Source organism: Acomys russatus, chromosome 30 (assembly GCF_903995435.1).
Source record: "Acomys russatus chromosome 30, mAcoRus1.1, whole genome shotgun sequence".
Taxonomy (NCBI): Eukaryota; Metazoa; Chordata; class Mammalia; order Rodentia; family Muridae; genus Acomys; species Acomys russatus.
Window position 1 is genome coordinate 25,894,253 of NC_067166.1, and position 26,471 is coordinate 25,920,723.

Below are 26,471 nucleotides of genomic sequence, written 5' to 3' on the forward strand. Positions count from 1 at the left end.
ATCTTTATAAGAGACAAAAGTCCTCAAAAACTATTAGCAGCTAGTTCTAACAATATCGGGAAAGAAATAAGCAGCATAATAACAAAATAAATTTCACTGTGGGAATGTGAGGCCTGATCAATAACTGATAATCAGTTAATACTAACACGGAAGATACATGATCATACAATTAATGCAGAAGGCTTCTGACAAAATGCAGCATCTATGCATGGGAAAGCTTTCTCCACCCTGTCAGAACCTCAGCGAGATTATGCACAAAAACATCTATATAAGACCTCTCACTCACAGGAAAAGGACCAAGTGTTTCCTGCTAACCTCCTAAGTCTCTCCTCTCTCTTCTCATCAGCGTTATCCTGGGTTCCATGGATGTACTGATAAGCAAAGGAAAGGGAAAGCAAAAGAGACTGCAGACTAGAAAGAAAGAAGTATGGCTATTTTTGTCTGCAGACCAAGTGTGGTGATTTGAACAAGAATAGTCTCCACAGGCTCATATATTTGAATGCTTGATCATCAAAGAGTGGCACTACTTGAGAGGGATTAGGAGGTGTGGCCTTGTTGGAGGAGGTGTGTCACTGGAGGTGAGCTTTGAGGTTTGAAATGCTCAAATCAGGCCCAGTCTCTCTCTCTTCTTGCTGCCTGACAGTCTGAATGTAGGCTTTTAGCGACTACCTCTCCAGCACTTTGTCTGCCTGTGTGCTGCCATGTTCCTACCAAGATGATAACAGACTAAATCTCAGAAATTTAAGCCAGCCCCAAGGAAATGTTTTCCTTTGTAAGAGATGCTGTGGCATAGTGTCTCTTTACAGCAATAAAACACCGACTAAAATACCAAGTAATTATCTAAGTAAAAATATGAATTTTGGCATCTACCAGAGAAGATGGTGGATGTCAAATGGCATGGACTACCATTACTAATAGGCGACAGTTGAAGGAGTACAGCACACCAGATCAACACAGAACGCTGTATGTCTGTGCATTGCAACTAGTCACTAGAAATCTGCATTTTAAAACTCTAATTATAAATAGCACTAAAATAAATTAGTTATGAATAGATCTGACAAAAGACGTCAAGTACCTATACTCCCTGAATCCGAAGACGCAAAGTCAAAACCAAAACAGTATTAAAATGTATAGTTTAGGTAAAAATAAAAAAATAAATCTAACTATTTGTAAAGTCTGAATGCTAAAATCTACAAACACTAATGAAAAGGTAAAAAATCTGTGGGTAGGCAGTCTATTATTTCATGGACTAAAAAAGTCCAGCAAATACTGCATGGCCCTCACGTTGACCTCTAGATGTAGCACAACTCAATCAACTCAATAGAACTTTTTGTAAGGTTTTTGTCCTAAGTTTCCTATGTGAAACCACAGGAACCAAATTTTCAGAAGGAAAACAAAGTTGAAAGAGTCACAGGATTTTGCTTTATGGTTTACTATGGAACTATGGACAGAGATGAAGGGAAATGAACACATGGAAAGTTATATTCATGCCCAGATGACTTTCAATAAACCACAAAGGCATTTCCATGGAGAAACGATAGTGCTTTCAGCGAGTGGTGCAGAAACAATTGCCTCCACTAGGAAAAATGACGCTTTGACTTACACCTCAAATTCTATTTTTAAAAATTCAGTTCAACATAAATCATAATTCTCAATATGAGTATAAAACTTTCAGGAGAAAATATTGGGAAAACATCTTTATAACCTAGAGCCATCTAGAGTTTTTAGATATTCTATTACACCAAAACCAGAAACCATTAAAAAAAAATTATATTTGAGAAGTTGGGCTTCAAGATTTTGAGCTTGCTTTCCAGGGAAATACTGTAGCACCAAAAAAAAAAAGGACAAATAGGCTGAGTAGAATAAAATATATTAATATACCACAAATCACATGTCCAATATAGGATTTGTACCCAAATATATGAAAAATTCTTAAAACTGGATGGGAAAGAAATGATCAAATTAAAATATTATTAAATCCAGAAACATCCTTGGTCTCCTTGACAGTCCCATCTTCTCCAGAGGCTGGAGATCCCTAGGGTGCCAGGGGCTCTGATCCATGATCTTAATGATTTCAGAGTTACCTCTTTGGTCAGAGTAGCAATAAAGGAACAGCAAGACAAACTTCCTTCTATTTTAGAGAACAGAATTATCACCCGGCCAGGGGATCACCCAAAGGCAGGAGGACCTACCCCTAGGAAAGTGGAGTCACCTAAACCCAGCTAAAGAAATGGGTGGAATAATTAGCCTTTTACTGAGATGCTTTTCCTTCTGTACCCATAACATAGTCTGGTACAGTGCCAGAGACATGCAACTTCAATGGTCTTGCCAGTTTTTCTGAATTAGTCAGACAAAAGAGGCCTAATTTCCTGTCCTTTAGCTACCTCTATCTCCAAGCATGCTTCCCTAATTTCCTTCATCCTTCTCATCTGGACAGCGCTGGAATTTACAGCTTGCCGACCTCCAAGCATTTTTCTTTTAAACTGTAATAAAAATTGTCCTCAAGATTATAGAGAAACGTGCAGAAGATTTGAACATACTTGAACACATCTGAAGAAGATGACACTCAAGCTTTGTCGAACAGAATTACTGAAAACTGGCTGTAGTTTCTCCTTGATACCAGTCTTATTTATATTTTTAAACTGAGAGTTTCAGTAATGCATTAATACTATGAATACTTGCTAACATGGCACACATATGAAAACTAAGCACATGAAATTAGGGGCAGGTGCATTAAAACCAGAGTATGACAGCAAGAAACATAGTATTTGAATGACTAAAATAGAAAGAATTAAAGAGTACCAGCTGTTTGGCCTCATAGATGCACGAAAGTGAGAAATCTCATCCTTAGCTGTTTCCCAGACATCCTGGGAAACAATTTGACAGTTTCTTATATAACTAAATATGTACTTACCATATGATCCAGCAGTCCCACTCCTGAGTATTTACCCTAGGAAAGAGTAATTTATTTAAAATTATGTACATGAATGTTTATAATAGTTCTACTCATAACTGCTAGCACTTTAGACAATCTACTCATTTTTTTATGCTGGAGAAATCATGGCTGGGTCACACAATGGAATACTATTGAGCAGTAAAAAGAGCACACTATGGATGGATAACAGATTGACGCAGTAAATTGATGAACGGCATAGACAAGTTTGCTTAGTAAACAATGTCAGTCTCCAGAGCACAGGCTTTGTGATTCTACTTGTACGTCATTATTTTATAACACTACCAGTAAGTTAAAAAAAAATAATAAATGGGGAACATATTAGTGATCCTTGGGCACGAAGGATGGACAAAGCCTGGACTTACAGGCATGCAGGACAAAGATGTCCTCTGTGTGCCCACTGCCTGGGCATGAGATGAAACCTACACATGCATTTCCATCACAGACCTATATGCCAGGAGCAAGTACACCTTTAATATGTGGCAATGAAGAAAGAAGAAATTATGTTTTGTTGGAAGGATGTTTGCTAGTTGAATACAGCACAGTGCAATGCTTTCTCCCAAAGACTATATGCAACAAATCTTTGTTGAATAGATTAGTAATCCCATGCAATTAGCTGCAGTTTCTCTCTTGAAAGCAATATTGCATCTTCAAGCTTTTGATAAAATTTTGGTAAAATATTAATACTACTTCTATCATGGTATCTGCTACGAAAATATGTCTAGCTTGAACAAAACTTCACATAAAATGTCAAGTGACAGAAGTTTGATTTTCATCACCAATTAGTTGAAACTCTAACAGATATTATTAATAATATCTCAACAACAAAAAACTAAAACACTGGTGAGAAAAACTGCAGATGAACAGCAGAAAATGGTAAGACCCTGCATTCGCCGTATTCATAGAGAGCGAACTGCCAGCACGCCCGCCATCTGCAGATTCAGTGCAGTCCCTAAGACGTTCTCCAAGACCTCAGCAGCAAAACTGATAACCTCTCTGAAAAGTAAGTTTTATTTTGTTTTAATTAATAAAAACTTATTTAAAATTGTAATTACTAGTAATGGTAACCATTACTTTATGTATGTGATTATCTTTCTAATTAAGAAAGGAAGGAAGGAAAGAAGGAAGGAAGGAAGAAAGGTGGAATCTGGGCCCAGGGTGTAGCTCAGAGGTAGAAAAGTTACTCAGTAAGGCCCATCCCTGGGTTCCCGCCCACCCCCCACTCCATCATGACATGGAATGAAAGACAGTGTTCCTATGGAAGTCACTACTCAAGGCCTTGCTACCTCAAGCAGGCATTTGATCAATGTTCATAAAGTGAATCTTCCTTGAACATGGATGACTTGTCAAATTATGCTATTATTTTATCTCAGATATGAAGTCTGGCTAGGATCTGTCTTTCTGCTTAAATCAGGAGGACACACTTTCTAAAGTTATCATTCTTTCTGGCTCTGACAATGGTTTGTATGCATCATAAATTCACAACTTTTTGTTGAAGATAGTCTGGGCACTTGCCTGTCTGTAGCACCTGTGCTACCAGTTAAGCCTGTTAGGATCCTGTTAGTCCCTACACGGACAGGTGGCAGTCTGACTCAGTTTCCACAGTTCTGATGAATCAGGTAAACATACTAACCAAATTCGCTGTGTGTGAATGAGTCAAAATAATTTCATCTATCAAAAAATTCAATATTTAACCCTGCAGTTGCTTTTCTCTAAATTGCAACACTTTATGTTAGAAACGATTCATGTTATAGTGGAGATTTTCAGAAGACACTAACCCATGAATTAAATCAATTCCCAAAACTGCAATATCATCCATATATACTAAATACAATTATTACAATTTTTTAAAAATTTCTATTTACAAAAGTATTATTTCAGAACCCTGCACACTGTTTTGAGGACATTCTTTCTGAATAACATTTGACAAATGACCACCTCCAATTTTCTCACATATAAATAAACTTGTCCATAAACACTTTTAATTTTATAGTTTCACAGGACCTTACTATGGGCAGTGATCAATACGATCATTTAAAAATAATCCAAACTGGGATGCCCTTACTAGTCAAAAAATGCAACAGACAATACTTGTAATTATGCTATGTAACTGAAGAAGAAAATCCCACTGAATCTGGCTGATGTACTCACTGCAGTAATTTTTATTTTATTGAGGCTATGAATAGGTTCATAATGAGTTCACCAAAGACATATACAGAGCAGCTCCGGCTTTCTTTATTTTAATTCTTACGATATTGTTCATATTGAACACACTACTAAGAGCTACCATCTGTTACTAATAAGCAAACAAAAAAGGTAATCTTCAAAACACGAGTTTTATACAGAAGCATACCAGCTCCCTAACTTTCAAATTTCACAGCTTGTCATCCACTCATTGATTTTAATTACTGTTCACAGTAGAAAAATACTATTGTGTCCTTTCATGTGCAGAACCATGAAGATACTGTGAGGGACACACACAAGTAGTTCAATCCCTTGAGAATCAAACTGTGGGCTGTGAAATGTCAGGCTGAATAAATCTGCCTTTAGCTGTGTCTCAACACTCAGCAGAGTTATTCATGTCTTGGCCACATGAGTATATAAATAAATGCAGCTTCTTGAATATTAAATTAAAATCAATGTGATGAAAAGTGAATGAACTGTTGCTAGATTAGATTTGGAAATAAAACTGTAGCAAAAGCAACCTAAACATCGAAAAGATTTAAAAATACTCGTTATAAATCATCCAATCTCGGTATCATGAGGTGAGTGGTCCTCTAATATATTAGTAGAACTGGGGAAAGCTGCAAAAGGTGCTTTTGTGACTATATATAAGCACAGAAGCAAGTGTTGAACAGTGCCAAAGATAAGAGGGCTGCGTAACTACTAAGTGTACATTGAGTGACTTGTCATCTCGAAACTTTAAACTAAGATTTTTAGGATACAAGCACTCAAATATACCTCTGTGCCACAAACCCCAGTGCTTACACTGTTTTTTTGCTAACCAACTCTGACTTCCAAGCACTCACCTGCTTCTGCAGCCATCTCTCATGCCTCCTCCGCTGCCTTCTTAGAGTCCTCAACTTGCCCCTCTCTCTGTTATTCAGCCTGTGGTTAATGGTGCCCAGGGGGAAATTGGCAGAGTGCAGAAAGTCCAGAGGGGAGAGGTGTTCTTCTTGGTCTGAGGCCTCCAGCACGCTCCTCCCTGCTGAGGGCAGATCCACCAGGAATGTCAGGCTGCTAGCATTAGCATGATCTGAGTAAACTGAAGTAGCTTCTAGGCCACACTGAAATTCTCTTCCTCTTTGTGCCTGGGTCTCATGGGGAGCCACAGCAAGTCTGTGCAGCAGCAGATTAGGATCAAAACTGGGTGGGTTTTGAAAGGAGCAGCTACTTTTACTGCATGGCAAAGCCAAGCCTGCAAGGTCAATGGGCCCTGTTTCATCTAGCCTGGGACAGGCAGTAGTCTTACTATGGATTTCATATAAAGTGGGCAATAAAATCAGCTTCTCGCTGAGGTTCAGGTCCAAACTGTGCGACTTTCTATGAGAAGCTCTTGAAGTGCACCTGCCGCCGGTGGCGAGCTGAGGAACGAACGGCTGGTGTTTGGGGTCTGACGCTTTGAAGAGCGGTTTTTCATTCTTCATCTCAAAAGATGACGGCGCTCGCACCTCCAGGCAGAGTGCTTCTGTCAGCCTTCCAAGGCCGTTATTATTTCGGGCCATGCCTAAAAGCCTGTGGTTTCTGGTTCTGGAGCCGCCACCTGTCAGCAAGGTCTCCTTCTCACAACCTGACGGAACTCCGGGATGTGACAAGGGTTTCAGCGCGGGTCTCATTAGTCGGCCTGCCTGTGCCACGTGATGATCAGTCCGGCTCTTGCAGAGATGTACAGCTGCAAGCTGGCCACAGGAACATTTTGGAGTGCTGACAAAATTAAAGCCCCCTAATCGGGCCCCACAGAACGGACAATTCAGTTTCCCAACTGTCCACTGGGCCTACAGGTAGTAAAAGGAAATAAAGACAATGCTTTCATTGTAAAGTGACCAGAGAATGAGTTACAAAAAAAAAAAAAAAAAAAGCCAATCACATGAATGTTTTCTGTTACTGAAAAGGCTAGCTTTCTGTTTCTGATTAGTGGACAGAACAGCAAACGGAAACAAGCCTTCCAGTAAACAGAGATAAGCAAGCAGCTACAAACTTCTAGAACGATACATACTGCGAATCATGCCTATTGGAACGGCCAAGAATTCCTAAAGAAAGTCTCTGTACAATAGGCTGAATACAGATACAGTGTGAACTAATGAAAAGAAAAAAAAAAAAAATACTCCATGCAACCGGGAAGCAAATCAGTCTACAGAGATTCATTTGCAAGTAAAATCTCACAGAAAAGTGTCTGTTCTGATTCACTTCTTGCATGCCAAGCACGGGGGGGGGGGGGGGGGGGCGCAGGAAACTTTATCAGCCAACAGAATAAAAAGCTCCCTGGCTTTCCATACACAACCAAGAGGCATCGATCACCCACTCAGATGGCAGATTTCCATACTCGGATTAGAAATTAATGATCTGCTTTTAAAATTGTCAAAAAAAAAAAAAAAAAAAAAAAAAAAAAAGACAGTGGTGCCTCTGTCGGGTTCTAATCTATTCTGTGAAGCTCAGGACACTTATAAGCTCCCAGGAAATCAAGGGGTAAGCACAGATCCGAGTGAGAGCCACCCCATGCCACTTTTTAAAACAGAAATATAAGCTGCTCAGTGGAGAAACTTAACTACAGTTTTTCAAAGATCAGATTACTTATGCTTTTCCAACACAAGCATTTAACAATACAGAATAAAATACCTAAAAACGTGATTAACAAGAGAGTTCTTCTTCTGACAGTATCTCATTAAATATCACCTAAAGCAGCACATTTCCGTTTCATCATAACACTTGTTATCCAGCTTACTTTATGTGTGTGCACATGTGATGGATGCACGCACAGGTCTCATTCACTTGATGTAAGCGGTACTATTTTAAGGACACACTACCCAGCAAAGAATAGGACTTTCTGGTCTTCTGGTGTTTATATTCTATTAGAGGAGCTTGGAAATTAACAAGAAAAGAATAAGCTAAATGCAGGTATGAGAGAGAAAGAGAGAGAGAGAGAGAATATGTGTGTACTTATGGATTTGTGTGTCATTGTATCCTCATGTGTATTTACCAGTGATATGTCATATCGTGTGCTGAGCCTGCATAATATAGGCATATAAAGCAGAGGGGAGAAAGGCAGTGAGAAGATGGACAGTGGTGGGCAGTTCATAGGTTGCTAGGCAACGAATGCCTCACTGAAAACAAGGGACAATAGGACTGGGCGAACAAACCAGGTTAGTATCGGTTAGCACATTAGAGACAGGAGATAGCAGGTACAAAGTCACGCGGTACTGGGATGCCCCAGGAAATGCAATCACAAGAAACAGAATCACTCATCTGTTCTGGAAAAACACATCTAAGGAAGAAATGAGCACAGGAATTTCGGAAGGCTATACACTCTTAACTTTAATACGGAACCAAGAAACTCACTTTTTGTACTAGGCAGTTTATCCAGTCTGGAAGGGCTTCTATGTTCATGTGCCACAGATGACAAGTGTTTTGAGCATCGACTGATTCATGTCTGTCCTGTTACAGAAAAATAAATATTAGCAATTATCTCTTCAGAATTTATTTCACAATTTCCATATTAAAGGAAAAGAATTTTAAAGCCTCATTTCAGTTATATATCAAATATACATGGCTTTCTATCCCTTGCTCCCGTCATCAAAAACTAGCATCAAATGTCTTTTTCAGGAAATAACTACCTGTGATTCAAAAACCATCAGTGAATGACATATCTAGCGCCCCATTTTTATTTCAGCGTGTGAGATTAAATAGAGTTGTTTGTAGAAACTGTCCCCAACCTTCAATGTCTGAGTTTGTTTGGATTCCACTGTCAAGTATATAAAGAAGCACTTACATCCTCTATCAGACCGTCAATAAACATGGCGGATAGGAAGAGAAATGACATGGCTGGCATGCTGGAAGCCAACAGAAATGGAAACACTCAGGCTTTCCTCCCCGTTCTGTCCTGAAGTCATCAGAAGACAGGAACTACTTCCTGACTCTCCCTAACGTAGGCCATAAGACTTTTCATGTGACAAGCAGGGAAGCGACATCCTTACCTGTGAGCACAAAGGGTCACAGAGTGGAATCTCAAGGGACAGGCCACAGGCCACGTTAAAGCCCTCCAGGTTGTAACCATAAAAGCACATCCTCCGTACAAGATCAACACAAATTTAAATAGATCTGAAGTAGTCGAGTAGAATGTGATAAATAGTCAAGGCATGATGGCTTCCCATTGTGTCAGAGAGCTGGTGGGCAGGGCAGGGTGAAGATTTGTATCTTAATTATGTGTGTGACCTCAGGCCAGTACCTTTACTCTCTTAGGCTCAGCTTCTCTCCTGTAAATTACGGCTAGGTACCTGGGAGAGATCTGAGGACTCTCTTGGGTTATATTTCACTCTGTGAAGGGCCATGAAGGTGTTGCCCAAGAGAAACACAGAAAGTAGAAGGCTCCCACCCACACGCCATTTCTTTGGGTCAGCTTTTACACTGAATAGTTCTACAATTACCAATCACAGTGCTTTCTCTCTTAGATCTCCGAGGCAATAACACAGCTGTCACTGTGGTCAAGTTAACAAATAACAAACAAGGAAGTTTCTACCCTCCTATTAATAGTTATATGTGAAAGTAGTGGGGTGAACCATCTCAAATTTGTACTTCATTAAATCATCTACTTTAGGTTGTGATTTACAGCCAAGACAAATCAGAATAATTCATGTTTAATCTATGTATAATTTCCCAAGCTGAACCCTCTGGGGCCCTACAGTAACTTTTCTTTTCTACCATTAGATCTTAGTAGGTGTAGATAAAACATTGCAATGTATTTATTTATATATTGGTAAGATTTATAAGGAAGACAGCTCAATTTACTTCCTTTAGGCAAACAAAGAAAACAACGACTTGACAATGTAACTTAAAAGGGGAAAAGGACATGAGGCACTGTTCTATGTTAGGACCACATCTCATTATTTTTAATGCCGTACACAACAATATTTCATGAACTATCGGTTATAATCAGTAGTAATTCTTGATAAAAGTGTGTTCACAACTAGGAAGTACAAACAGTTCTGGTGTGTTCTTACACAGGACAGTAAGTGTGGGTTAAAAGGAGAAAGAATTTTGGAATTTTTTTATCATAAGGAAATAATGAAAGTTTGAAGAGGTAGGCATATTTAACCTGAGTTAAATGTTATACAATATATATGTACATACATATATATGCCTGTATCAAGACATCCCATTGTCCCATTAAAATATAAATCTTTAATATTCTATTTATTAGGTAAAAGATAAATTCAATGAAAAATAAAAGATTTTGAAATTATTTTTATCCTAATATCTTAAAAATCTTATTTCAACAGAGATTGACAATGCTTTCAATGGGAGCTAGAAGGTCTTCTGAAAAGTATTTCCGCAGTCTAAGGAAACTTCAACCATGATGCCCAAACTCCAGCTCAGCTTATAGATAACTATCTCAATTTTCCATATCAAAGATGAGAGCACTGGGACAGGGCGGTCAAATGCGTGAACATATGAAGAGGACATCACCGAGTGGACAGAAAGCTAGGGAAGCGGGGGCTGTGGTAGGAAGTCTCCGGTTCTCTTGCTTGTGGCTCCCTAGTATCACCTCAAAAGAGTGCCAAGAAAATACAGACTGGTCTGTGACTCTGTTTTCTTGAGACATGGCATAGGGAAATAAAAGGCAGGCAGAAAAGATAATTACTGGTTTCAATTCTGTACAGTTGGTATATATCCCAATCTACCCTCCTACCATGCCATGTGATGTTTAAAAGATATAGTATTTCTTAATTTGATAATTAAACTGTAAGTGTAGACAGAGCACTTCCAATAGACCTAGAATTGGAGAGCACTCCTGAGAGACCGATGGAAGGATTAAACAGCACGCCTCAGTGAGGTACAAAGCACTTGAGAGCAGGGGGTGATCTGCCACAGCAGTGGAAAGGAGAAGCAAAACTCCGTAGGAAGTTTTGAGAAACTCTTAGGGGCTCAGCAGAGTGTCACCTGTCTCCAGATAAGAAAGGTCTTTAGGTCATAAAGAGACAGGGCAGACATGGACAGTTGGGGAGCTCCTAAAGACACGAGGAAAGAGAACAGCCACTGAGGAGTAAGTAACCTCTGTCCTCACTGCGAACAGCACCCCAGCAAATGAGACTGTGTCGATGGACTTATGTCTGTAAGAAAGATGTCCAATAAACACTGGATGGACGCAAAATACCGCACGTCTTATGGCCAGGATGGTGACATGAGTGTACATCGGTTAGACCAACTGAAATGCTCATTTCAGGACAAAAACTGTACCCTAGTGAAAACTGATCAAAACAAGCAAAGAAAGGGGTAACAGCATCCTCAGAGAACAGCAACCAAAAGCCATCTGCAAGCTGGGTGTGGTGGCTTGTACATACAATCCCAGAACTCGGGAGGAAGGAGAAGCGGACTGAGTCTAAGACTAGTCTTGGTTCCCAACAAGCCTTAACTAACCAGTTACAGTTACTTGATTAGATTGAAAATGGTTGTTCTCTCTCTTCCTCATCAGTGTAAATTAAAGTTGACCACTTTTTAGTTTACAAATTTTTTAGACATGTCCTTATTGGATTAAAATACATAACAATGAACAAAAATTGTTTAGTTTTGGGGGCTGGAGAGATGGCTCAGAGGTTAAGAGCATTGTCTGTTCTTCCAAAGGTCCTGAGTTCAATTCCCAGCAACCACATGGTGGTTCATGACCATCTATAATGAGATCTGCCGCCCTCTGCTGGCATGCAGGCACACATGGGGGCAGAGTACTGTATAAATAATAAATAAAAAATCTTTAAAAAAAAATTGTTTAGTTTTTAAAAGTTTTGCAGAAATCGGGTTCTCTTGAGGATCGTGTTAAAACTGTATTGGAGGCTAACCCTCTAAAACATATTTACCAATGGATTTGGTGAACTGCGAAGAGGGTGAGCCCTTTGGTGCAGGCTATACGTGGATAAGCATATGACAGACTAATACGGATCTTTTCAGTGGTACACATTAAGGGACTGACCTAAGCTACACTTCTGAAAATGTCAGGTTTTTTTTTTCTTTTTTGTATTTGTTTGTTTGTTTGTTTGTTTTCCGAGGCAGGATTTCTATGCCTCAAAACTCTTTGGCTGTCCTGGACTTGCTTTGTAGACCAGGTTGCCCTTGAACTCACAGAGATTCGCCTGCCTCTGTCTCCCCGAATGCTGGGATTACAGGCGTGTGTACCTCTGCACCCTGCTAAGATATTTGATTTGAAAAAAAAATAATTTATTTTATTTTATGTACATTGCTGTGAGGGTGTTAGATCTTCTGGAATTGGAGTCACAGACAGTCGCGAGTTGCCATGTAGGTGCTGGGAATTGAACCTGGGTACTCTGGAAGAGTTGCCAGTGCTCTTATACACTGAGCCATCTATCAAGCCCCAAAGTTTTATATGTTAAAATTAAAATTTAACAAAAATGTCAGACAAATATAGGAGGTTTCGGTAGAAAGACAAATACTTAGGATCTGAGTATTACACTTTCTACTTTCTAATATTTAAAAGGTAAAATTTATTTCCCCTTTAAGTCATTGTGTCTCTGGCCTGGAGAGAAGACTCAGTGGTGAACAGCAGATGCCGCTCTTACAGAAGGGCTAGACTTGACTTCCAGCAGCCATGTTGGGCAGTTCACAACTGTCTATAAAATTCCAGTTCCAGGGGAGTTGATGGTTTTGGCCCCAGTGGGCACCTGCACTCACATGTACGTGCTCACACCCAGACACATACATACACATAATTAAAAACAATTAAGTAAGTCCTTTTAAAGTTACTCTGTGTCTGTGTGGTGTTTTATATTAAGGTATAAAACAGAACACAGCTGAAAACTGGCACCAGGCAAGCGCTGTGTGGCTATTAATTAACATATGAACTGGGCTTTGGAACTGGGTAACATTTAAAGGCTGGAAAGGCTTTGAAGGGCATGCAGGGAGAAGTTTAGGTTGCTATGAATCAACTGGTAAAGGCAGAGTTCTTGGGAAGGCACAGAAAGAAAGGAGCTGCAAGAAGGTCCATCTTGAAGCTCCTGAGGGGGTTCTGATGAGATCTTAGGCTAACATGAGGAACAAGGAGAAAAGGTTATTGGACACGAGAACAGAGGTTATTTTTTGTAATTTGGGCATAATAGTGAGTGCCTGTAATCCCAGCATTAGGGAATCTAAGGCAGGAGGATAGCACTTGAGCCTAAAATAGGCTTCACAGCAAGCCTGTTTTTTGTTTTTTTCTTTTCTTTTCTTTTCTTTTTTTTTTTTGATTAAAAACCCAAACAAGTACTACCAAAAGCTCCCCTTGCGGGGGGGGGGGGGGGGGGGGGAAGGTGCCATGGAATGTGGCTGACCTGAGTCCTAGCACTTTAGGAAAGGCGTAGCGTAAGTGTGACAAACTGGGATATTTGGCAGGAGAAAAAGGTGTGTAAGCAGCAAAGCACTCATAATGTTGCAAAGCCTCTTCTAACTGCACACATTGAAAGTGCAGTAAAAGGGAAATGGTTGACAGGCCAACTTCATAACTCAAGGGAAGCAGATGCGGCCAAGTGGCCAAGTGGCCTTTTGTAAGGAAACTGTTGTGGATAGAGGGGGAAATGGGCTTTCCTCCTCAGCACACAGTGAGAGAAAGATGCTGAAGGCAGTTCAGGGTTTTCAAGACAAGCTTAGGACCTTGAGGACAAGGTGTCCAGAGAGATGCCTGAAGTGCCCAATCATCTGCTGTTGTCAAGGCTCTTCTCCCCACATCTGGTGCAAGAGCTCCAAAGATGAGCTCTTATGCAGCCCTGGATGCTTGTGCGGAACACAGTTCATGAGCTGTGAACCTTGCTGGTGTTAGTAATCACAGCATCCAGGAGCTATAAAGCAAGGCAAGATTCCAAAGGATGTAGGAAGCAAGGCAAGATTCCAAAGGATGTAGCCAACCTAGTGGGAACTCAGCACAGGGATGGAGTTGTCACAGGCTGAATCTACGGCAGTAGGACAACCACAGACAGGAATGTAAAAAGACACAACAGGGCTCCAGAGGCTTCTAGATCCTCCTCTGAAGGGCATAGAGTCAAAGAAGGTAGCATTGTTTTCCCATAAAAATGCAGCACCCTCAGCCCTACTGGATTTCATACCTACTCGAGACCAGCTGTCTGGTTTTCTCCTTTTCAAAGGAGACAATCTTTCCTGGGCCTGTCCGGCCTTTGTATTTTAGAAGGATGGAGCTTATTCTGATTTCACAGCCTTCCCACCACCCCAGTCTCATCTACATCTGATTTGCATGACACTGGGCTTTAGAAGTTTGAAATGGAGCTGCAACAAGCTAAGACTTTGGGGTTAGTGGGAAGGAAGAGTGTGTTTTACATTCGAAAAGGCCATGGATTGAGGGGCACAAAATGTTCTGAGGCTCCAAGATGACCCTTGGCACCCAGCAGGTGCTGCTTTGGGGGAACGTTCTGGAAACTTCAGGAGGACTTAGGTCACTGGCAGCATGACTTTGGAGGTTCTAGTGGGCCCTCCTGTTTGCAGTAATGCTAGGAGCCACTGTGGAACACTCCCACTATCTTAGAAGCTGCCTCACTTCAGGCCCAGAACACAGAGCCCAGTGACCATGGACTGACCCCTCCTTCCTTGAGCAATCAGAACGTTTTAAAGACAACTGAGAATTGCGCTACAAGAGAACATAACCTATAAAGCAATGACATTAAGACCAAGAACTAATTTGAGGAGTTGATCTCATACACAGGAGACCAGAGATAGGTTATATGCAAATGCTACGCTGTTGTACATAAGGAGGAGGGCACCTGTGGAGGATGGTATCTATGTGGGATCCTTGCACAGACAGCAAAAATAACAGAGAAGGACATTTCAGAGGCTGAGGGTAGTGGTGACTGTCCTGCATGTGTTCTCTTATTTAGTCTTTGTAACCACAACAGTTGTTACTCTTACTGATCCAGCCCCGAAGTCAAGAATGTTGAGACCCAATGGAGCTGGCAAAGCTCTCTTGCAGAAGTACAAGGCTAGAGAGCACCCACCAGGCTCTTTAGTGGGTCACTAAAACCACCATGGCCAGAAAGCCCAGTGGGTTCAATGCTTGAGAGCAGGTCATTCCATAGCAAGCAAACTACATAAAAACAAGAAGACATCATAGTCCTTTTCCTTCAACTCATGAGACAATTATGGATGCCACCACAATTGCTACCCCGGGCCCCCTGGGGGAAATTCTAGCATTGTTCAGTCACTGATAATTCTAGATCTTCAAACTTTAATGTAAGAAATCTGCAGCCATTGAAAGCAACCTTGGGCAGGATTCAGAGACAGTACAGGTGGAGTTAAAGAACACAATGCAGGTCCAGATCGTGAGTCTCCTGAAGGACTGGCTGCCTTGGAGAGGCATAGAGAGGTACCCAAGAAGCATTTGTTTGCTTCTTCCTAACCCCAGTGACCACACACTAAATCTACTACTCAGTGATTCTCTCAAGTATTTTTTTTTTTTAAATCTGGCTTTGTGTGTCTATATCACCTGCCTTTTCCAGGACTGTAAGTTCTGATGGTGAACACTTGGCAGTGACAGTTTGGTCACTGTTGGCAGCCTTTCTCTAAGCTGCATGTAGTTCAGGATAACTGGAAAAATCATATAAGACCAAAGTCTGAGAAAGCTACTGTCAAAGGCGAAGTACTGTAGGGGCGAAATTAATGCCGTCTGCTATATGTAATGTATATTCTGCAATGAATGCCCTGGTCTGTGAATGCTCTGTGACAGTTTGTCCTGTAGGTGACTTCACTTCTTACTGCATTCTGGGAATGACCACGCACTGCCATAAACTAGACCTGCCAGCAGTTTCCAGAAACTCCACCAGAGCGGTTAAATACAATTAGTTCCCAATGCTCCTCTGAGATTAAAAAAAAAAAAAAAAAAAAACACTTCCCCTCCAGACTCAGTCTCCACCCAACCTGCCAAAAGGTTGACATTCCTGTGACCCACAACCCCATCTTCCCTTCATAAGCCCATTGCCCTTGAAGCTCCATGTCACTCTCCTTTCCTACTGCGTCAGGAAGGACTGTGATCCAAAGGTCAAGCCCATAATACAGGACCCTGTGTATGTTGCATCAGTATTGAGTCCTGGTGGTCATTTTGGGGGACACACAATCTGGGTGATCTCTGTATTACACTGGACAATCTCGGTATTACAGTACACAAGCAAAAGAAGAAGAGAAGAAGAAGAAAGAAAAAAGGCTGGTAGTTTTTAAAATGTTTCTAAATGTTTACTCTGCTCTAGATTTTAAATATCCCTACTGATTCATGTTAGTAGTTAAAGGATTACAATCATTACAAATACATTCTTCCAGGAAGAAAAAGTCATCTCTAAGTAAATTCCAAATATATTATTATTTTTAAGTAAACTATTCTTCACCTATACTGGCTCCAAATCTATGGATCCAATCAACCAGAAAATTTAGGAAAAAAAAATTTCCTAAGCGATGTCATATGACAACTTTTTACACAGTTTAAGTAAGATACTATAAGCAAACCAGAGATGACTTAAGTATACACAAGAATACACAAGGTAATGTAAATATTTTCCCTACGGGCCATGAACATCTGTACATTCTGACATCTATATAGGGTCTAGATATGAAAGGTTAGTGTAATTTCATTTTATTCATATCTTAACAACTAGAGTATAATCAGATTTAGTTCATGCTGGAAACAATATTTAATCTCCTGAAAATTCTCAATGCAAATATTGAAGTAGCGACCTTTCTTTCTTTGGTTGCTCCGTCCAAATCTCACAGAGAGGTAAGCTGCATGGAATGGACACTCATTACACCCTCAGATCACGTGACAGTGTCTCAAGTACAGTGAACGTGTGGATGGCTGGACCGACGAAAGGCACCTGCGCTGCACTGGCGTGTAGTCTACAAACAGCCACTGTCATTTTTACCTACTCCAGTCACTTTGGTTTGGAAGGTTTTTTTTTTTCCTTTCAAGAGAAATGAGCACAGATAACGTGGATAACAGCATGCATGCCTTCACTTTTCTACACTCTTAGAAATTTTTCACTTAAAAATTGAAATTATCAACAATTTGCTTCTATATGAGCCATGAGCCATTAAATCGTTTTAATCTGTTTATAAAAATTCTGGAGAATCTATTTGAAGTGACTCAATAAAAGGCAACAGTGAGGTTTTCCGGAAATACTCTGCCTTGGAAGCAAACGGCGGTACGGAGTAGGGGTAGCCTGTAAGACATCCGGCGCCTGCGCTCTTCCCAGGACAAGGCAGTACTTGCACAGATAGTACAACTAATGAATTCGTCAGAGCTGCCTACAGATTAAAGCAAAGCAGAATTGACAAATATGGTCACCTTTTCATTATAAAGACTAGAATTTGCTCGGCTTTTCAAGATTGTTTATATATCATCAACAAGGATAAAAGGAAAGAAGCTAAGGAAGGAACAGACGAAAGAAAAACTCCATGTTGGTAGGAAGAATAACAGATGATTGAGTTTAAAGTGACTTCATGGTAGTCAGCCTATAAATATTTACTAATAATCACTGGAGCTAGTAATGCTGACCACACAGCCATGCTGAGGAGATTTATAGCATGTCAGGAACATTGCTGCAAAGCTTTCACATGTCATTTCACTTCACAAATGTCATAGTTTCATCTAATCTTATAAACTGACAATAATATTCATCACATAATACTGACCATAATCCTAAGAACCCATTACCCACTGTTAGGTCTTTACTTGCTTCCTGAATGTTCCTACATGAACACACATCAAAATCATAGCTGTACATTGGGTAGAGCTTTACAATACACATTCTTATGATTTTTATTAAGCAGCAAATACTTAAATTATGCTTCCTATGCCAGATGAACTGCTTTAAGCATTTCTCCATGATAACAGAAAACAAGTAAAATTAAACAGCCTTTCAGCAACTTGTCATGGCCACACACTAAATAATGATGCAAGGATTCCCATCCAGTTCGCTGAGCTTCACAATTCCTGTTCTCAGACGATGAGCTTCCAACTGCTACCTCCCATAGCACATTAATGCTATAGATCCCAGGGCCACGCACTAACCTGCATCTCTCACCTCAGCACAAGGAAAGCACTGGCATTTTCTCCAACACTCACAAAAAGCAAACCTAAAACTTACTTTTAAATTAACCAAAATGTAACCCATTAACTTACATAGAAAGTTAGATTTAGGGAGGAAGTTTTATTAGCTAGAGGAACAAATCTAGAAGTGTGTATGTGTACATGTGTATGTTTGTGTGCATGTGTGTGTGTGTGCGTATGTGTGTATCTGTGTGTATGTGTGTGCATATGTGCATGCATACGTATGCACATATGTGCCTGTGTGTGTATGTGTGTGTGCATATGTGCATGTGTGTGCAAAGCTGTGTGTGTGTCTGTGTGTCCATGTGGAAGGATACGCCCATACAGGCACATGTGCATTCCTCTGTGACATGGAAGTAGAACAGAGACTGTTATGAGGAGGCGAAGTATACTAAAGTGGGGAAAGACTCAGAAGCATAATAGATGGGGCAAACACAAGAAAAGGACAGTGCTGTGTACACATATGTAATGTCATAATGCAGTGTACACATATGTAATGAATGTCATGTGAAGTGTGCACATATGTAATGCCATATGAAGTGTATGCGTATGTAGTCATAATATTGTGTACACATATGTAATATCATATGAAGCGTACACGTATGTAATGTCACAATGAAGTATTCACGTATATAATGTCATAATGAAGTGTACACATATGTAATATCATATGAAGTGTACATGTATGTAATGTCATAATTAAGAATACACATATGTAATGTCATAATGAAGTGGACACACATGTAATGTCATAATTAAGAATACACATATGTAATGTCATAATGAAGTGTACATATATGTAATGTTATAATGAAGTGTACATGTATGTAATGTCATAATGAAGTGTACACATATGTAATGTCATAATGAAGTGTACATGTATGTAATGTCATAATGAAGTGTACACATATGTAATGTCATAATGAAGTGTACACACATGTAATGTCATAATGAAGTGTACACATATGTAATGTCATAATGAAGTGTACACACATGTAATGTCATAATGAAGTGTACACATATGTAATGTCATAATGAAGCCCACTATTTTGTACTCTAAACAACTAAATAATAAACCTAAAAGAAGCATGGACTCAGAAGCAGCCTGACCCAGGGAACTTGAGGCCTTTCTAACAGCACAACAGGTTATCTCCTTGGCAACTAGGAACTTCAACGCTAGACGAGGCTTTTCAGTAAGATTCAAACCTTACTTGGGAGATTGTCTGTATCAAGTGAGATGTCACAGGATAGAGGAGAAAAAAACAAACAACTAAGCTAATTTTACACAGAGCTGTCAGGAAGATACTCACACAAGACTTATAAATAAAATAATTTATTTAGGCAGCAGGGGGCACTAATGTATATTTCTTATGTCTTACTTTCTGAGCATGGATGGCTTTAGCTGCTTATAAAGGATGTGTACAATTTTTCATCACTGTATGAAACTGTATGGGTCTTAATGTTTTAAATTACAGTGTATGGCTTAAATGTTTAAATGTTGGTGATGTGATACCATTAAATAATATTCTGAAAGATGTTTACAACTTGGTTTTCAGGTGTAAGCAATAACATTATCTCAGCAAATTTATTAAAAATAAGTAACACAAGTTGTTTAACTAGTGCAGCTTGCTCATACCCAGGGATGAACTCTGCCATAGACTATCATTTAGCATTGTTATTTGCTTTTAATTAAATGTTTAAAGGGTTACAAATTTAAAAGATTCCCAACATGCTTGGACTCCCTGTTGTTTGTTTGATGTGTATGCTGACAAGGTTATTTCAAGAGTGAAAAGCTCTGACTAAAACATGAGAATGAGGAGAGGAGAGGAGATGGAGGGTGGGAACAGGAGAGGGAGGATGAGAGGAACAAAGAAAACCAGGGAGAAACCTGCACCCGTGCCTGTTCCTGTTCTCTAGACACTTTGCAATGCTCAAGGAGAGCTCTGTAAAACTCAAAGGCCGCACTGCACCCTATCGGAGACTTCTCATCTCTTATGACACAGATCAGATGTTTTAGTTTGAGTTAAAAGCCGGAGGTTGCCCATCTTTCCAGCTTCATGTCTTGACCAGCCTGCAGTTTAACCCTCAACGCCAACACAGCAGCCATGGCTGGTTCTGAGCATGCACCACAGGGACTTCAAACAGCCAACTCTGCAGGTTTCCATGCCCCGTGTCCCGGACTGCTTTCACTTATTTGTTCCTGAGAAAAGCCTTTTCCTTGCAGATAGACGCAGTACTCTGCCAGTCTCCCACTCGTACCATGTCCGATACTTTTCATTTTGTGAATTCTACAGATAACAAGTGAACATTTCTTTGATTGACTAATACCTAATATTTCTGTGATTGGTAAATAAATAAATAAATAAATAAATATCCAGTATTAAGATAGAAATTTAAATTATTGGCGTTCATTATAATGGAGCTATAGTTATAAAAAGATCTATGATTATGTTGCTAATGGTATCGGTACAATAGTGAACGACACATCTTGGAAGCTTCTCGAGGACAGGTCATCCCTCTTCTGTTTGTCTTCGCGTTTGCAGAGCCTACAATAGGACCTGAGCACAGTCTGCTCAGGCTGCCATGATAAAGCTCCATACACGGAAGAACCTAACCCAGAGGATTTAGAGGCCAAACATCCATGGTCAGGACACCAGCACACCTGTACTCTGCTGAGGGTTCCTCGGTATCTCGCAGACAGCTCCCTTTCCCGTTTCCTGTCCTTATGACCTAGCTTGCCTAGATGCCTTACCCCCAGACATAGCATCAGCATGTGAACCCGGGAGGCTCACAACTCAGCCAAATGGGCTGGATGGAAACCCTTGAGTTGTGGTTTACTCTGTGACCGTGGCACGCTGCTAAAGGTTGTTTAATGTTGCTGACACTGTGAGTACAGATGTGACAGCTGTCAGTGTGTGTATAGCAGAAGAGAAAACAGGGCCCAGATCATAGATAGAAAAAAAAAAGAGTGCTGAAAAAGACAGCAATCAAATTTAGGATGTACCATTAGTGCAATTCAAGGGATAAACGGATAAACCGCCCATACCCTGAAAAAAGGAGAATATTGATCAGAAATAAATGTCGTAGGGTGATCTAGACAACCAGATAATGTCTTCAGTGTGCTTTTGAGTATCACTGAACTCCCAAGAATGACACTGTATGAAAGCTGCCTATTATGTCCTGATATACAGACCCCCGGTGGGAGTTACAGCTGTGTACTGGTTTCAGCAAAGATATAGTGGATTGGTATTTACTGCAGTTGTGAGGGTTGTAGGGGCAGGTATCGGTGTGTAGGGGTTTTGGGAAGAGAACTAAAGACCACTCCAGGACTCAGGGCAGAACTCTTTAATAAGTAAGCGGAGTTGACTCTTCTAACTCCCACCTGTGCTAATGCAGTGGCTGCCACAAACACAACCAACAGGTATATGTTCAAATGATTGCTGGGTCATGTGATCCCTTCACCTTTTTGATGGTTTGTTCGTATTCTCTCTGGCTTGATTACTTGGGTGGTATCTTTTGTCCATAATCTTAAAATGCTTTATATTTGCTTATTACTTCTGGATATTTCGTGTGTCTCTAGTAGTCGCATATCCAGAGATATTTTAGTATATGTTAAGATTAACACATTTTAATTGTTATATAAATACACTTTATTCTATAAGTTAGTTTTGATAGCTTACATACATTTTTACAATGAAGACACATTATACAAATAATGCACAGAGATGGGAGCCAGACGGCAAGCTGCTGCGGATAAGTGGGCCTGGCGAACCTCCGGGCGTCTGAAAGTTCCTAAACTGTTTGGTGGTGGGTATTTAAATAAGTAAAGATGACTGGGTTATATTCTTAAAAATGGTATATTTTGAAGATCACAGATTGCATTTCTGAAATATCTAAAAGCACATGTGCACATGTAAGTCTATATATTTCCATCTTCTCCCTCCTGAAGCGTCTCCACCAGGCACCAGCTGCTCCCACTCCTACCACCGCACACATCTGATCAGGCTACACGGGACTTTTATCTCTCACAGCACAAGAGGCTGCTTTTCACTCGGCATCACTCCCTTCCAAATCTATTCCCAACCCATCCTAGAACTGTCCAGACTCACTGCTTAGACACACCATGAACTTGGGCAAAAATTATTTACCCTCGGTGTTTCAGTCTCCTTATATTTAGGGAGAGGTAACAGTTTCTCTTCCTCAAAGGGTTACTCTGAATACTAAAAGCATGAATAATATAAATATAAACATTTTGACTATTAAATGGGTTTGAATCAATAAGCAATGAAAAGGCACCATCCATCAACAGTTGCCGGGGAAATGCAAAGTAAATTCTAGCGCTGTGTCACTGCTCACCTGCCTAAGTGGACAAGTCACAAAGATAAACACACTAGAGCAACTGGGGTTCTCACACACTGCCACTGGAATGCTCCCTTTGAAAAACTATTAGCAATTTCTTAAAAATTTAAAGTATATCTACACTGTGACTAAGATACTCATCTCCAAATACATTCCCCCTTCTCCCCCCCAAAAAAAAGACAAAATAAGAGGAAGGGCTTTACACAAATTTCCATAGCATAAAACAACAGTAAGCACATATAATCTAAAACGAGTAAGTACAAAAGTCCCTCAGCAGAAAACAATGGTAACTGTCCCACTCAGAAATGACATAGAATCAGCAAACTGCTGCACACGGCGTGTAAGTGGAACCGTGAACTCTGATGCTGGGGAAAATACAAGACAAAGAGAATGCATATGATTTGAGTTCATTGGGAAGAGGGACAAGGATGGATGATGCCATCCTGGAGAGATGAGCACCACAGCACGTACCTTGGAGTGGGAGAACCTCTTGTCTGAAAGGAGGCAAAACAGACTTCTGGGGTCAGAGAACTGTTTTATATCTTGGACTGATTCATATTAGAGCTAATTTAGCTTATCAGGCTATAAGCAAGTTTTATTCTATGCAAATTATATTCAATGAAATGTTGGCATGGAAGTTTTAGGCTTTTGTCCACTGAAATGCACTAGATTCTAAAACCTATCTGTCATATGTTCGGGTGGGGGGGAGTAGGTGTGTGCACATATGTGTGTGCCTCCAATATCTCTACATTCTAAAACTCTTGAAGTCAGAAAAACTCACCTCAACCACTTGGTTCTCAAGATAATTCATGAGGCAACCAGAACTTGCAATACATTTTCTACATTTCCAACAGTGAAGGGAACTTATTTGTTCTTCACTGGGTTGTTTAGTTGCCGACTCTTCACTTCTTTTCATCTGTGGGAAAAATAACAATGATTAAAATGATAAGCTGCATCGGATAAGTTTGGTTTCCAAATCCCCAGAACAGCAGGTACAAGTATAGAAAAAAGAAGCATCCTTTACTGTGGTGCTAGACACCCAGCTCCCCTCCCTGTGTCCTGAGCAAAAATCAGTGTCTGGACTGCTCGGGGACACAGCCAGCTGCAGGATTTTACAGCCGGATTAAACCTATGAAGGAACTTCCAACATTTCCCAGCATGAATAAGGGTGTTTTAACTGACACCCAAAGCATTTTAAAATATTGGTCCTGGCTCTGAGCCCAACGGAATTCCTTAAATCTTTCATAAATTCCTCTCCTAGACCACTTGAGGGGACATGCTTTTCCTGTAGTCTAGATGCAACATGTTTTTCATTCACTGTGCATCATGAGTGTAAGCTGTAGCCTTCTGGAAGGTCCCAATCTGATGCTGTAGAGAGTACAGCACACCCTAGAGCCAGGAGCTGCGTCCAATGGAATCCCAACAGACAGCATGGCCATTCTTCTGTGGAACAGCCCTGCTGCAGCTTTTGGGATGACTTCAACAGCTGCTTTGGGGAGAAGGAACAGGTACCTATCTGCTAGTTACTACGTCTACAGAAAAGAACACTTCATAAAATGTCTGACATAGAAAATTCCATTTAATTCTGATTCTGATCAGGCATTTTGCAGCAATTACCACCAGCTTATTTTCTTCTAGAGTGCTTGATGTTTCTCACTATTGATTTTTTTTTAAAGCCATAGCTCAAGAGAAAATCCAAGAAGTCATTGCAGTACTTTTAAGAATCACAGGAGGACTGCTCAGTGGAAAGCAATAATGGCTGCCAAACCCCGAAGACCTACTTGATCCAGCAGACCAACATGGCAGAGGGAGAGAACCAACTCCTGCAAGTTGTTCTGTAACCTTCACAACTGTGGCAGATGTGTCCTCTCTTTATACACATAAAATAAGTAAATAAATAATTTTTTTCCAAAAAGAATAATGGCAAGGAATTATAAATATTCATTGTTCATTTTGATTTCTTTTTTTGTGGGGTAGTGTTGTGGCTTTCTGGTTTTGTTTCCTATTTTTGTTTGTTCACTTGACTTTTTTTTGAAAAAGAGGAAAAAATAAATTTGGATGGGTAGGAAAGTGGAAAGGTTCTGGGAGGAAATAGGATATGGGGGAAAATGAGATCAAAATATGTTGTCTAAATTTTTTTATAAAAGTGTAAAGTTAAGGTATTAAAATGTAGGCAAAGGATTAAAATTTAAGAGTACATGCTTTACTTTTTAGTGAAATTGAACTGTTTATTTTATTGTAACCGCTGCTGTAAGTACTTGTAAATCAAACTTGTTTTTAAACTTTTTATTGATTCTTTGTGAGTTTTACATCGTGCACCTCAATCCTGCTTATGCTCATCTCCCTGTTCCCTAAGATTTGCCCTTCACTCTTGCAGCCTCCCCCCAAATAAAACACACACAGACACAAACACAAACACACACACAAACACATGTACACACACACACACGCAAAAACACACACATGTACACATAAACACACACACATGCACACATACACAAACACACACACACACACACACACACACCTCAAAGCATAGAAAAGCATCTCATTGTGGAGGCAGAGTATGTCACACTGTGTCCCACACTATATTCCTATGTCCACACATCTTCATTTGTAAATGTTCATTATAATAAGTCTTTGGTTTGGTTTGAGGTCTCTGGCTTGGATCCTCAGAAGGACCACTCTATGATATCCTGTTGTTGCCCTGTGTCATGGACATCCTGCAGCTTTGGATCAGCAAGACTAGCCCTTTCAGCATGTCCCGACCTTTCACAGATGATACAGATTTTGGGGTAGGCCAACCGAGAGCCCTGGATCTGGGCCTGGGTGGTTGCTCAGCTGTCCCTTATCTGTACCACCAGGAAGAGATCTCTACCACTGCTCACACTCCATCAGCAGGAGGCAGGGTCAGCTCTCCACCTCTCATGCCCTCGGGAACAGCTGACCTGGACCCAGACCTTCAAAGCCAACGCAAGAGCGCTGCCCAGTTAAGGCACAGGACCCAATTTCCCAAGTGCTGCAGCCGGTGAGGGGCTGGGCCAGCTCTCCCACTTTGGGGGCTAGCTCACCCATGCCTTTACCATCAGGAACTGCTACACTGTGTTGTCCAGGGAGTGTGTAGGGAGTCTGCTCTCCAGAGTACTATAGCCAGTGGGGGGGGGGGGCCAAGAGTCCCTTTGCCCATTGCCAGGGGGATCAGGTGCTTAGAGTGGTGATGAACAGAACACAGCTCACCCAATCAACTAAGCAGGGCTCAAATGGGCCCACAGAGACTGAAGTGGCAAGCACAGGCCCTATAGGGATCTGCATTAGGTCTTCTACATATATGTTATGACTGCTGGCTTGCTGTATGTGGGAAACTCCTGACAGTGGGAGTGGGTGTGTCTCTTACTCTTTTGCCTGTGGTTGAGACTTTTCCTCCTGTTAGATTGCCTAGTCCAACCTTGATAAGAGGGCTTTTGCCTTGCCTAATTGTGTCTCGTTTTTGTCATGCTTGGCTGTTGTCTATTGGTCTCTTGGTGGCCTACTCTTTTCTGAAGAGTAAACAGATAGGGAGTGGTTCTAGGGGGAGAGGAGAGCTGAGGGGAGTTGGGAGGGTTGGAGGGAGGAGATACTGTGGTCAGGATGTATTGTAGGGGAATCTATTTTTTAAAAAGGGTAGTGGTGGTCTTTTATAAGACTGTAGTAACTCTAAAAAAAAAAAACACTCAGTGAAGTAGTTTACTATACCTGTTGATGGTGCAGATGCTAAGGTTCGGAAGAGCTCCATCAACTGTGAATCTAGCTTTATACCTGACAGTTTTCCATCAATGCTTTTAGAACTATTTATACAATATTTACCGAAAGCTTAACATATGCTGG

At 40.6% G+C, this 26,471-nt stretch overlaps 1 protein-coding gene across 4 annotated transcripts in view; it reads right to left on the minus strand.

Annotated features, from left to right (window-relative positions):
* Nucleotides 1–26,471, minus strand: part of Rnf180 (ring finger protein 180) — a 174,503-nt gene that overhangs the window by 125,711 nt on the left and 22,321 nt on the right. For 3 of the 4 annotated variants that reach the window (XM_051172392.1, XM_051172391.1, XM_051172390.1), the window contains exons 2-5: nt 23,389–23,523; nt 8,510–8,605; nt 5,983–6,948; nt 2,915–2,950 (exon numbers count right to left, since the gene is read on the minus strand). In XM_051172392.1, coding sequence (XP_051028349.1) covers nt 2,915–2,950; nt 5,983–6,948; nt 8,510–8,605; nt 23,389–23,523 — 1,233 coding nt within the window. The remainder of the gene's footprint in view (nt 1–2,914; nt 2,951–5,982; nt 6,949–8,509; nt 8,606–23,388; nt 23,524–26,471) is intronic. The other variant, XM_051172393.1, reaches the window with a different exon arrangement.